Source organism: Astatotilapia calliptera, chromosome 14, assembly GCF_964374335.1.
Source record: "Astatotilapia calliptera chromosome 14, fAstCal68.1, whole genome shotgun sequence".
Lineage (NCBI taxonomy): Eukaryota > Metazoa > Chordata > Actinopteri > Cichliformes > Cichlidae > Astatotilapia > Astatotilapia calliptera.
This window is the reverse complement of record NC_137435.1, coordinates 757,797-770,863: the sequence shown is the minus strand read 5'-3', so window position 1 is coordinate 770,863 and position 13,067 is coordinate 757,797. Positions and strand designations below refer to the sequence as shown.

Below are 13,067 nucleotides of genomic sequence, written 5' to 3'. Positions count from 1 at the left end.
AGCTGAGAAGAGGGACGGGGGAGAAGGGCAAAAGACAAAAACCAACAGAATGGGCAGAAAAAAAAATGCATCTATCGATCACCTGGATCACCTGCTGAGAAAGAAAAAAGAAAGCAAGCAGAAGAGAACAAGAGTAATAGAATAAACAACATCACAATGATATATGGGAATATGACAGTAAATACTAAATATTAAACATTATTGTGCAGCACATAAGATCAACAGAACACAGTGTGCTTTGAGGTAGGAGCAAAAAGGGTGTAGTTTGTGGGTGTGATCACCCGTGTGTACACCTGTGAGCATGGACGCGCTTGTTTTTTAAAAGGTTCCTTCATGTAATGATCTGCTAGAGGGTGTGGGGGGGCCACAGCCCCGTCAGTGGTTTAAAGTTGAGGCTGATCAGTGGATCTATATGGTCTTACCAGAAACACTTAGCAGTAATTTACTGTCAAGCAAACAGAAACATTGACCACTGTGTTTGAAGAAGGCCCTCTGTTCTGTATTAACAGAGTACAAGGTCTTCCAAAATGATTCAGCCCAAGATTTGAGGCAAACACCCTGTGTATAAAGAACGTCAGCCTCAAACAGCAGACTGCAGACGATGCAGCAGATGCAGCAGATGCAGCAACTGTAAGTTGGTGTTTTTCCCTCTAAGCTGAGATCATTGGATTTCAGAGATTAACTAACACTAATAGCTAATAGATGCATGGATACAAATTTAACCCAAATTATTTACTCAAAGCAACAGAATTCATCATCTTGCATAGATTTAACAGTAAAGGATACTGTAGTTATTTTACTGTTGTATAAAGCTAATACTCAACATTAAACATGTCCATTCCTAGAGTGATGCATTTGATTTACTTAAGTTCATAAATATGTAACATGGTGTAATTAAAAAAACTAATGATAACACAGATGTTTCCAGATTTTAGAGATCATTGAACAGTGTCAGAAGGAGATTGTTTGATTCTAGTAGTCACTGTTTCTTTGACCCTCTGGGTTGGTTCAAAATCACCACCCTTTCAGCTTGTTCGTGGCCACCAACAGATTAGGTCTGTAATTTTTATTATCTTTATGTTTTTTTGCCATTTTTTCTGCATAAAGCTTTTAACTAACTTCAGCTCTTTTCATAAATATAAAATAATTATTACTTTTTAAATTTTTAACCCTTTAAACACCAGTTTGTTTGTCCACTGCACCAGCTGGAAGACAACCTCAAATCTCGCAATTTTATATAATTACATTGCTACTGAAATTTCTTGTATTGTTAATAGTAGAGTCTGGGGCATGTAATTGATTCACATCAACATTGATTATAATGCATTGTTATTTTTGTGCAGGGAGAGCAAAAACATAAAAACTCCCTCTCAGTCTGTTCGTGGCCAAAAATGGCCACCCCCTGTTTACATTTACAAAATACTATAAAATTCATATATATTAAGAAAAATTTCCACTTTTTTTTTGACTTGATTTTTTTAGATTAGCACCAGTGCTGTTCATGAAAATCAAAATTTCATTCAAATTCAGAATTTTAACCCTTTAAATACCAGTTAAATCACATAATTTTAATGATTTACATGGGGATAAAAGCATAAAATCCCCATTTCTTTCTAAATAATACATGCAAACTGATTTATTTTCTAACCATGATGGAGGTTAGATGAATAGCAATAAAGTATCAATGAGTTTTATGTATCTTTGTTTTTTTGTGCAGTGACAGAAAAACAAAAAAAAATCCCTCTCAGCTTGTTCGTGGCCAAAAATGGCCACCCCCTGTTTACATTTACAAAATGCTATAAAATTCATATATATTAAAACATTTTTCTACTTTCATTGACTTGATTTTTTAAATTAGCACCAGTCCTAGTCATGAAAACCAAAATATAATTCAAATTCAGATATTATACCCTTTGAATACCAGTCAGATTATGTGTTATTGCTACGCTTTTGGGGGGAAATAGTAATAAAGTTCACATTTTTCAGCATATGAATGGTGAAACCTAATATTTTTTACTGTCATTGCAGGTCAGTAACAGTAACTGTAACAATGATTTATTTTTACTTCATTTATTTATTTATTAATTTTTTCTTTGGGGGGGAATGAATGGCCAAAGAGAATATCACACATGGTGTGTTAGTGGCCAGAAAGGCAATTTAATGACCAAATAACCCCTGAAATGACCAAGAAAATTTATATTCCAGTATGTGTGTGCTTCTGCGTGCATCCTCATTAGCAGCACGATGTACTAACCACAGTAGAGTGGTTGTTGTAGGCACACTTTCTGCACCTGGTGCAAGGGGCTGCTGTTCCAGTCCTGCAGGTGCGCCTTTTGCACCTTCTTCTCATTTCGTTGGTGGGGTGTGGGTCACACTCTGGGTCAGACTACTGTATCTTGAGATCAATGGCAGAAGTGGCTGAGGGACATGGGTGTCTTGCAGTTGTTGAGGTCACCAGCATGTGTCCCAGCTCTCCCAGGATCACTCTTCATCTGTAGGTTGTAGAGCACTCCCCCACTTCAGTGAAGTTGTTTCCGGTGGGACAAAGGCATCGTATCCCAAGACATCCAGGAGATTGGAGAGAAGAGCCAGCAGCCATCAGTTAGTTTTCCTTCTGCAACTCGAGGTGCCAACATCCTCTCTAAGTTATCCAAGCAGTATTTGTGCCTATTGTAGTCCAGGATTGCTTCTTGCTTTCACGCATCCTTTATTCCCCATCATCGACTGCTGGTTCCTTGTGTGTTGCTGTCAAAAGAAGCACATTCCTCTGTTGCTTTGGCATGTGGGATATTGCTGTGGAAGTTTTATTGAAGCCAAAGACAGACAACAAAATCTTCCTCTGTTGCAACTGAAGGAGCTGGGGAGGAAGCTCTGGGTTGTTTCCCCTGTGCCAGTTTTCATCTGAGGAGTTCCTCTACCAAGGTGCCCGAAGGAAAGACGTTGTCCTCGGAGCTCCTCCGTCAGTTGGAGTCTGAACCCTGTTCCCTTTTTTACTTCCTGAGAACTTCCAGTGTTGTCATCCAACATGCTATGTATTGCTTTATTCTGGTTTAGGCTCACATCTCCACTTCATCTATGATCCTCCAGTCCTCACACCTTGGCCTCCCGTGCAGCTTTGTAAGGGTGCACAGCAGCTAAAAGATCTCCTTTGTTATAAAAACGTCAAAAGTAGATCTCAGGCTGCTAATGCAGGGAACTGCATACAGGCTGAGCCCTGGTTTGATACCAGTGGGTACTGGATGTAGAGCAGTCTCTCTTCAGTGGTGGGACCCACATGGTTTTCCTTTCATGAGGGATCCACTCGGTCACTCTCCTCGGTCTCAGAAAATGCTCCTATGTTCTTTTCCATCAGCTGCTCGGCCTCCACCTCCATGCCCCCCAACCCCAATCCTCCCCCAAAGAAGAGGATTCAGGCACTGGCTAGTACTCATCATCTTCTGGAGAGCAGGTTTCTTCATCTTGGGCAGATGTCTTTTCTTCAAGGACAGAGGACTGCTGCTGTCCTTGCTCTCTGACCAGATCACACAGACAGTGCTTGAAGCAGTGATGACCTTCTTGCCATACAGCCAGAATAAATGATCTGGAAGCTGTTAGGCTGACTTACAGCAGTAGCTCTGTCTGCACCTGCAGAAACTCCAGGACACGTTTACAGTGTTTGTTGTTGTTTGTGCTCCAGCTGCAGCTGCAGGTTTGAACTCTGCAAAATGTCCTGTGATTGGGTTGTTTTTGTTTTTGTTTCTAGAGTTGATATTTTGGGTGTGGTCTCTTTTTATGAAAAATACAAGAGTAAAAGTGTTTTTAGCATGTGCTTCAAAGCTGAGTTTGACTGGGAAGCTCAAAGCTCAACAGCCTGCATCCACAGAAATTCACTGCAGCCTATGTAATGTTTGAATTTATTCCAGTCTATCTTGCAAATACATGTTTGTGCTGCAATGTCATGCACAAACACAAACTATTAGATCCTTAAGATCAAACCTATGTCAAAATTGTGTCATTATTTTGGTCCATTGGAGTGTGGTAGGCCATCAAAGGCTGCTACTAGAAACTCAGAATATTACATGAAATCGCTTGTTTGGCCAAAAATGGGTAAATGATGTCATTTGGTAAAAAACATTAAAAACTACAATTTTCATGTGTTGAGTTTAGAATGAAAGCAATTTTACCTAAATTGCATGATATAGTACTGTCAGTAACAAGGAATCAAAAAAGGTGGTTATAATGGGTTTCAATTGGCCACAAATGGCCACGATAGAGTCAAGAGGAACAATTTGGTGTATAGTGAATATTATTGACATTATTAAGGAGCTGATGTTGAAAATTAAAAAATCTGAAAAAAATACACACCTTTGGGAAGTTTCATTCCACTTGCATTAACAGAACAAAAATGGTTGAAAAAAGAAAAGTGAAGTGGCCACAGATGGCCAGGATAGAGCCCAGAGGGTCCATGATCGCAACCCAAACTACCATCAGCGTCTCACTGTAACAAAGCCCAACAATATGAGCAGACATACGTCAGTTTGGTGTTGTGTTTCCTGCTCTTACTGATGTATGATTGTAAAGAGTTGTTCTCCTCTCTCTCGTCCTCTACAGAGCTAAAATGAAGGATCAAAGGAGACTCCCCTCACTCTTCCTCACTCTTGTCCTTTGCGTCTCTCCATGGTCCACCTCTGGAAAAACATTCTACAGCCACCATGGGATAAAATGCACCGGCGACTGTCATCCTCAGGGCTTATTGCAGACATACCAGTGCACAGTACACAAGACAGATGGCACAGAAGAACTACAGTACTGTTCACCAATGAGTGGGGTGGACTACAAGGGAAACGTGTGCTTTTATTGCTGTGAGCAGCACGACAATGGCTACTACCAGTGTGAAACAGCCTCGGGTTTGGGATACTGTGGAGATGTGATAGAGGACTTAAACCATTACACCTTAACATATGGTATGCCGTGTTATGATAGCTGTGAAACGCGCGGTAAGAACTACTACTGGTGCCATTCCACAAAGGGGTGGGATTACTGCTCACCAAGAAAAAACGTTGATTACAAAGGCAACGCCTGTCTCCAAGACCATCCCTGTGACACACATGGACGAGATTACCACTGGTGCTATTTGGACAAAGGAGGCTGGGACAAGTGTGGACGAGTGGAGCCAAAGGCAGTGATTCATGACACCATATCCCGAAAACGCTGCACTGATGACTGCCAGTATTCTCGCTACTTCTGGTGCCACATTCATGGTAGCTGGGACTACTGCTCACCTGCGCCAGACGTCACCTACAGAGGTGTGCCTTGTCGCTCAGATCACAATTGTGGAGACCATGGCAAGGGATATAGCTGGTGCTACACAACAGACAACAATAACTGGGATTACTGTGGAGTCATCTCTCCTGGAGAGTGCAGGTATTCTGTGCCACACCGCACCAAACGGCAACCCAAGAAACCCAATCAAACTAACCCACCACAGCTGATCTGTACTCGGGAGGACAACAGCAGGAGGAGAGTGACCATGTTCGAAGCAGTAGAAAATCACCAAACCATCGCAGACTCTCATAATTACCGTGCCGAAGCATTCAATTTAATTAATGAATGGGACGGCCGGGGCCTGGGCCAACAGGCCAGGTCCAACTTGGTTACATCAAGAAACCTTCGCATTGACCTACAGGGTCTGTTTAACAGGAGTAATCAGCAGTATTACAACCTGCAGGTCCAGGTGAAGAGCCAACGTGTTAGTGGAAAAAGCACAACTCTGGCACACATTGAAGCCCCTGTTGACACTCCAGTTGAGTACATGCGTTTGGCCCTCAGGGAGAGTTTACGGAACCGAGCCACGGTTTCACTGGAAGTGACTGACCAACCAATAAACAACGACAACAGCTGTCACAAACGTCATTAATATTATCACTGAAACATATGTAGCTAATGAATGAGACAGAAAACTCTATTAACTTTATTTCTTCATCAGTTGCTCAATCACTGAATTCCACATAATAACCAGACAACTGTCAGACGATAAGCCTGAGTTATTCTGAGGCTTTGTACCATCACATGAAGATAACAGTAGTCTTCCATTTTGATTTCATTTTTGTTGTAAATATAGTTTAATATCTATCAGTTCATTGTGTTTCAGGCTTAAAAAGCAATTCTGTAGTGAAACAGTGTAAAATGACCAAATTAAAATTCTATATTTGTACTTTGTACGATGCATTTATTCAAACAATAATAAAGATAATGCCAAATAAACACATTTTTTAAAGACATTTCATTTTTACAGTTTGGCGAAAACAAATATTTTGTCAGGATAATATCACAAAGCCTGCGAGGACAAACTAATGATCATACTTTCTGTGGGTCATTGGTTTTAAAAAACAAAATATTTACAACAGCTGTTCACATTAAATCCATCTCGGTTTGAGGAATTTTTAATTAGTCTGTCGCTTCAGCTTAAACCTCTCTGAGACTTTCTCACGGATTTTCACCTCAGTAACTTTTCCTATTGTACATTTTATTATTTTTATTACATTTATATTTAAAGGCATTTTAAATGTGACAAACCCACAATCGACATGTGCAGCTGCTGGAGCCAGATATAACAAACCTTCTGAATTAGCTGCTGAATTACACAAACCCACAGAGTTTACTCTTTTCAACAGACTGCATTTTGTTCTGAATAACGTTGCAAATATTGATCATTTATGGAGGTATTTGTCGACCATCTTTACTTTTAGTTATGAACTGTTCACATCGGCCTTAAACGTGATTCACACAAGTGAACAATTTCACAGCTTTTGTACACATTACGTTTGAGCAATTCAGAATCAGACCTCGTATAAACACTTTTGTTCTGTTGGTTTTTCAGTTAGAGCAATTATATCACATTGAATAACACTGAACACTATTCCTAACTGAACCACAGATTTTGATGTAAATTTTGTCTGAATTTTCTCAAAGTTCAGGAATAGTTACACACTGAAATTTATACAGAGGAGGAATAATTAAAGGTCAAAAGAGTTAAAGTTACCTTTATTGTCAAACCTGTTATGTGTTCAGAACATATAGAATATCAAAATGACATTTATCTTTGACCCCCAGAGTTCAGACATAAATAAGGAAACGAATGAATAAAAAGCAAGAGGATTAAAGGAGAAAAGAAAGGCACAAAGTATAAAACTATAGAAAAACTGCATATACATAAATAATTTATAATGCTCAATGTTTAATTCTGTGGTTTGTTATCAAAAAGTTTTTTGAGCCCCTGAACTAAATGATGCACCACCTGCTTGCAGAACAACAGAGGGCGCTGTTGTTCTGCAAGGAGGACAAGCTGGGACTGGCAGGTCAGGGAGGGGCGGGGCCACAGGCACACAGAGAGAGAGAGAGAGACACCTGTTTGTGTGATTTGGACTCACCCCTTCAGGAATAGAAGAGAAGAAAACACAAAGAGCAGGATGGTTGGATCTGACTTCTACTGCAGGTAAAACACTGTTACAGAGCCCCTCTCTGGAAAAGTTGGAAAATCACAAAATAAAGTAACAAATGAGGATAAAACAGCTTCAGAAAGATCCTGTAAAAGTTATAAACTTTTAAATGAACATTGTGTCTTTCCTAAAATGTAACTTCCTCCAGTTGTTTGATTTATGTCAGATGACACTGAGGTTTAGTAGAGACATTAGAGTTTTCTGTTTTCTTCTACTGGTAGAAATGACATTATAGAATAGAACAGAACTTTTTGTCATTGTTTCCAAAACAGTGAAACACCATTTAACAGCTTCTTGAGTGATGGTGCAGATAAAAAGATACAATTGCCTAAAAATTTAGATAGAATAGATAATTGAGATCAAATAAACACAAACACAACACAATGAGATCACACGATAACAATATGAAGTGAAAAATGAGTGTCAGAGGGATCTTTAGCTCCATTTTATTTCTATTTTAGTTATCAAAAAAACTGAAGAAAGAAAATTAAATGTTGAAGAAAAAGAAATAATAAAATGTAGTGTAAAATTAAAATAAGATTTGACCTGACATATGGTCATAAATGTACCATAAAGTTCATAATACATACATATACTTATATTATATACATACATTTCAAAGTAAAGCAAAATGTATAATATATTGAGGCAAACTGGATTACATTGGTTTTATATTTTACATAAAATACTGACAACCAATGAAAACACATTTTATTTTTATTCATTCATTTATTATTAGACATTTTATGAGAATTGATCTGTTTTATTTTTTTTTCTCTGTCAGTTTTCAAAGCATGATCATGTTTCTTATTTTTCTCAGGAGACGTGGTTAAATATTTTCAGATCTTGGTGATGTGTTTTCATTGACCAGATCACATTTTTGTTTTCCTTTACCTCTTTATGAGAAAAGTAATATCATCATTTAAACTTTTAAAAATTACAAAACAAAATGAAACTGTCAGATGATGTTTTACATCACAGAGCTGTGATTTATATCATACAGAAAATGTTCATATATAATGTATTATTCAATGTAAATGTTTAAATGTGAGGAGAAATCAGTGACATATTCATAGATCGAATTGTACAAAGCTAAACTACATTGTCTGTTGTCTCTCTGCATAGTTTTTTCTTTGGAGAGTTTCCAGAGGTGAGTCCTTCAGGACTCATCAGAGGTCATTGAGGAGGTTCCAGGCAGTCCTGTAGTGCTGTAGTTTATATATAAGGTTTAACTGGTTTACCTGGACTCTGTCTTTAATAGACAGCTGACAGCCAATCAGAGAACAGGATTCTCTGTTGTAATGGTTAGTTTAGTTTGGGAGTCCTGGAGAAAATAGGAAAGGTCCTTGAGGAGGAGGTAGAGACTCTTTTGGGGGTAGCAGAGGTCTTAAAGGTGGTCATGGAGGTCCTTGATTAGGTTGTTGATCTCTATGGGGAGGCTGTGAGAGGTTCAGGAGAACATGCATGGCCTTGATCTGGTTTAAGAAGTCCTTGAAGAGGTTCTAGTGGTCCTTGAGCAGGCAGCAGAGATCTGCTGGAGTTGACGATAACCCAGTGTGACTTTTTCCCTGCAATAATGGTGTACAGCAAAAACAACACCCCACAGTTTGTACAGTGTAGCGATGACACCATCTGCTGGTTGGAAAGATTATCACAGCAAATGCTGGAGGCTCTTCTGACATGTTATTTATTGTCATTTGATTTCAGCAGAGAGCACGGGACCACTAGAAATGTAAGTAGCTGAAAATGCTGAACCTATTACCCCAACCGGTCGCAGCAGATGGCCGCCCCTCCCTGAGCCTGGTTCTGCTGGAGGTTTCTTCCTGTTAAAAGGGAGTTTTTCCTTCCCACTGTCACCAAAGTGCTTGCTCATAGGGGGTCATATGATTGTTGGGTTTTTCTCTGTATCTATGAAGCGCCTTGAGGCGACTTTTGTTGTGATTTGGCGCTATATAAATAAAATTGAATTGAATTGAATTGAATATTAGAAGGTGTTGTTTGCGTTTTATTCACCATCTCTTAACAAACTAAGTCCTATGAGAAATACTGTAAAATAAACATGCTTTCCTGATTCATATATACATTTGATTTTATTCTACAAATTTCACCAAGCATTGTCGCTTAACTCTCTTTTTATACTTTTAACAGGCAGAGTTTAGTTCACATATGAAAGGTAAGATAAAAATCACAGCCTCTTGTGATAAAGTGTTACCAATAATTGTTTACAACTGTATTAACACATAAAGGGTTTTTATTTTTAGGTCCACTCAGTTCTGAAAGTCTTACACCTGGCAGTTACAGGCATTCACTGGATTTGGAGTCTCACTTAGAAAGAAGGTCTGACTTTATATTTTCAGGCTTCTCAAGATGCTTTTTTAAATGTCTTATTTACATGCATCTTTTCTGTCTTTTATTTAGGACCCATCAAAGTCTAGGTAAGTATCTTTGGGCTCGTCATCATCAGTCATTATACAGTTACTGACTTAATAAGTCCCCCCTGACATCTACTTAAAGAAAGGGTCCCATCAAAACGCCATCACCATGAATGGCCTCAGACGAAAGACGACTTTGACCAGCACGACTTTGTCCCAATGGAAAAGCCTCAACAGGTACATGTGCTGCTACAGTCATGTGAAAAAAGGGACGCTCCACCAACTGCTCTTAGAACTGCAGAAGCTTCTTGGATGAGAGGAGAAACATCTTCAAGGAAACTTAAAGAAGTCCAGACGCTTTTCTTTGCAAGCTTAAAATTTTCATAGAACTCTAAAAAAGACATTTGAAAGGTTATTGTCATGGTCCTGAGTCTGTGGACTCAGTGTTTTGTGTTTCCTTATGCTTTTGTTCATTCCGAGTGTGTATTCTGTTGTGATTTTGCCATTTGTTAGGTTTCTGTTCTTTGCCTGCCTGCTTCCACTTCTCTGTTCCCTCTGTCTGTCCATGGTGTTATTGTGTCTACTTATGAGTCCGCCTGTCAAGTTCAGTGTCCTGTCTGGTTCTCCGTCAGTTTCCTGTTTTATTGTGAAGGTCTCTGTCTGACGTGAGTGTGTTCAGTTTACGTTTCCCCTGTCCCGTCAGCTCTGATTCCTCCCAGCTGTGTTGCCCTCCTGTCTCTCATCCCCTGATTACTGGTGTGTGTATTTAAGCCCTGTGTGTTCTCCTGCCTGTTGCTGGTTCGTCTGTGTCCCACGGTGTCCTGTTCTGAATCTGAGAGATACAGCTATACAGAAATGTGAACTATGCAAGTTAAAAACTGTTGTAGGATTAAAAATTATAGGATGTACAGAATGATTATTTACTATTATTATTATTTATTATTTATACTTCTCTGACATGCCTTCCACATGTGATGTTTGTGTAAGGGTAAGACGGCGCTGGCATAAGGCCCACAGCCTTAACCCAATTTCCTTCAGGGTTTTTTAAAAAGAGACTTTTTCATTTGATTCAGTTTGATATGATGGATTATGGAGAAAAATAGAATTGGGCTGAAAGGTCTGTTCTTTATTACGTATTCAGGTCGTGTATCATGTTTTTAAAAAGTAACTAAGTAACTAATTACTTTTGAAAATTAAGTAAAGTAATGGGATTACTTTCTTAGAGAAGTGATCAGTAATTAGTAACTAATTACTATTTTCAAGTAACTTGACCAACACTGCTCATCACATGACCCAAGGTGTGAAAAGGGTGTGTCGTCATCAGCAGGTGACACCACTCAAAGACCCTGCCCCCTATCATGTGACCTACTGAGATCAACTGACCCAAGGTGTGAGTGGGCGTTAAGACGACCAGATTACAGATGGCCGACAGTTGGTGTGGTAAGCCCCGCCCTCTGTTCAAAGATGGTCGTTCACAGTGGACATAGATGCTTCTTTCACTCCTCTTTCAAACCGTCTGTCTTCTCTGTCCAACATGTGAACACTGGCATCCTCAAAGAGTGACCTTTGACCTTTAGATGCAGGTGAACAGCCAGCTGCGTCTGAATTGATTTCATGAGTCTTTTACTTACTCCCAAAGTATTAAATACTTTGACACCCAGTTAAAGTAAATCCACTTGGCATCTTTCTTGGCCTTCAGACAACAATTCTGACGACTAAAGATCCAAATGGGACAGGAAAAAAATAAAAAAATAAAAAAAATAAAAAATTATTTAAAAAAGCATCTTAAGCACTTTGGCAAAATTCACTTTCATGTATCATCTGTTTCATAATGTCTAATAAGCATCATACAGTTAAGCATAATCACTACATGACAGAAGCACAAGCTTCATCTCTTTTAATAAACACAGTACACATAAAATCAGTGAGATGTTAGAACACTTTTATTATTATTTTAGTAAACAATCAAAGCCTACAACAGACAGCTGCTGGGGTTTGGAGGAGAACTGAACAAATATTTCAAATAAAAAATGATCATTTTTGGAGCAGCTTTCAGGATCTCCACGTATTAACATGCTGTTTTTAATGGATAGCATTAACAACCTGCTAGCTGCAAATAATCATGTGCAGTTCCACATGATTATTAACAGACAGAAAGAAAACATATTACTGATACAGAAATAGTTTTCTATACGAGATCGCTGCAAAAAGTGCAGCCTTACCTAATGTCCACCTACTGTTACTCATTTATATTAAGATTTAAACATCTAGTTGGTGTTGGTGTGGAGAGTAACCTTCAGTAACAGTAATGAATCACACAGCAATAGGACATTCATGTAGTTATAAAAAGCATGATAATAGATTAAGTAATCCAAAGTATTCAGTTACAAATACATTACAAAATACATTTTGGGGCATGTATTCTGTAATCTGTAATGGAATACATTTAAATGTACCCTTCCCAACACTGGGAATCACTTGTCACTTGATATTCGTACTTCAGAGTCCATACAGTGTTTCAAATCTCGTCTTGAAACTCACGTTTTTTACACTGGCTTGATGAAACTCAAAGTTCAGTTTGAGCACCATCAGGCTTGTTTTGTGTTTGTTTTGTTTTTATGTTAAATATGTTGCGTTTGCCTTATATCATGTGTTATTTTTCTATTTTCTCTTGTTCATGAACTACTTGTGAAGCACTTTGTGCTGTAGAAATAAAATTGATAGCTGATATTATGAAGTGGCTGTTTGGTTTCTCCAGGTCTGAGCTCTCGTCGCTGTACTGCACAGCTACACTAGGTTGTTGACTTTGTGGCCGGTGTGCTTGGAGAAGCCTCTCCTGAGTTTCTGTGATACCCAGGACCTCCCTGCTGTGAGGTCACAGCCGTCACGTTACGCCATATTGAGTCATACTGATGCTGCGTGTGTTTTATTGTGGTACAGCGCCACTGCCTTCAGGCGTTGGTGGTATAGTGGTTAGCATAGCTGCCTTCCAAGCAGTTGACCCGGGTTCGATTCCCGGCCAACGCAGTCTCCCTTTTACGACGGCTGAGATAGATTCTGTTCTGTTTCTTTTTGTCGGGGTTCAGCGGCTTCCGGCACTCATGTAACAAAATAATCTTTTTTTAAACTGCTTAAAACTATTCTCTGACACTCAGTGCGAAGCTGCCGCTCCCGTCCGCAGGAGGGCGCTGCTAGCAGAGACTGTTACTTTGAAAGA

The 13,067-nt window shown here is 39.1% G+C and overlaps 1 protein-coding gene, 1 long non-coding RNA gene and 1 other non-coding gene across 3 annotated transcripts; all 3 read left to right on the top strand.

The window, feature by feature from the left end:
• The first annotated feature begins 561 nt into the window (after nt 1–561).
• Nucleotides 562–6,260, top strand: LOC113036238 (uncharacterized). The gene is made up of 2 exons (XM_026192448.2): nt 562–630; nt 4,591–6,260. Exons 1-2 carry the CDS (start codon nt 602–604, stop codon nt 5,894–5,896), a joined length of 1,335 nt encoding a protein of 444 aa, XP_026048233.2. The 5' UTR covers nt 562–601; the 3' UTR covers nt 5,897–6,260.
• Nucleotides 6,261–9,185: 2,925 nt separating this feature from the next.
• LOC113035754 (uncharacterized) lies at nt 9,186–10,087 on the top strand. Its single transcript, XR_003274386.2, has 5 exons — nt 9,186–9,210; nt 9,627–9,651; nt 9,740–9,815; nt 9,897–9,913; nt 9,993–10,087. It is a non-coding gene; the product is annotated as an uncharacterized LOC113035754 (long non-coding RNA).
• A 2,718-nt stretch (nt 10,088–12,805) lies between these two features.
• On the top strand, nt 12,806–12,877 carry trnag-ucc (transfer RNA glycine (anticodon UCC)). Its single transcript has one exon. It is a non-coding gene; the product is annotated as a tRNA-Gly (tRNA).
• The last annotated feature ends 190 nt before the right edge of the window (nt 12,878–13,067 follow it).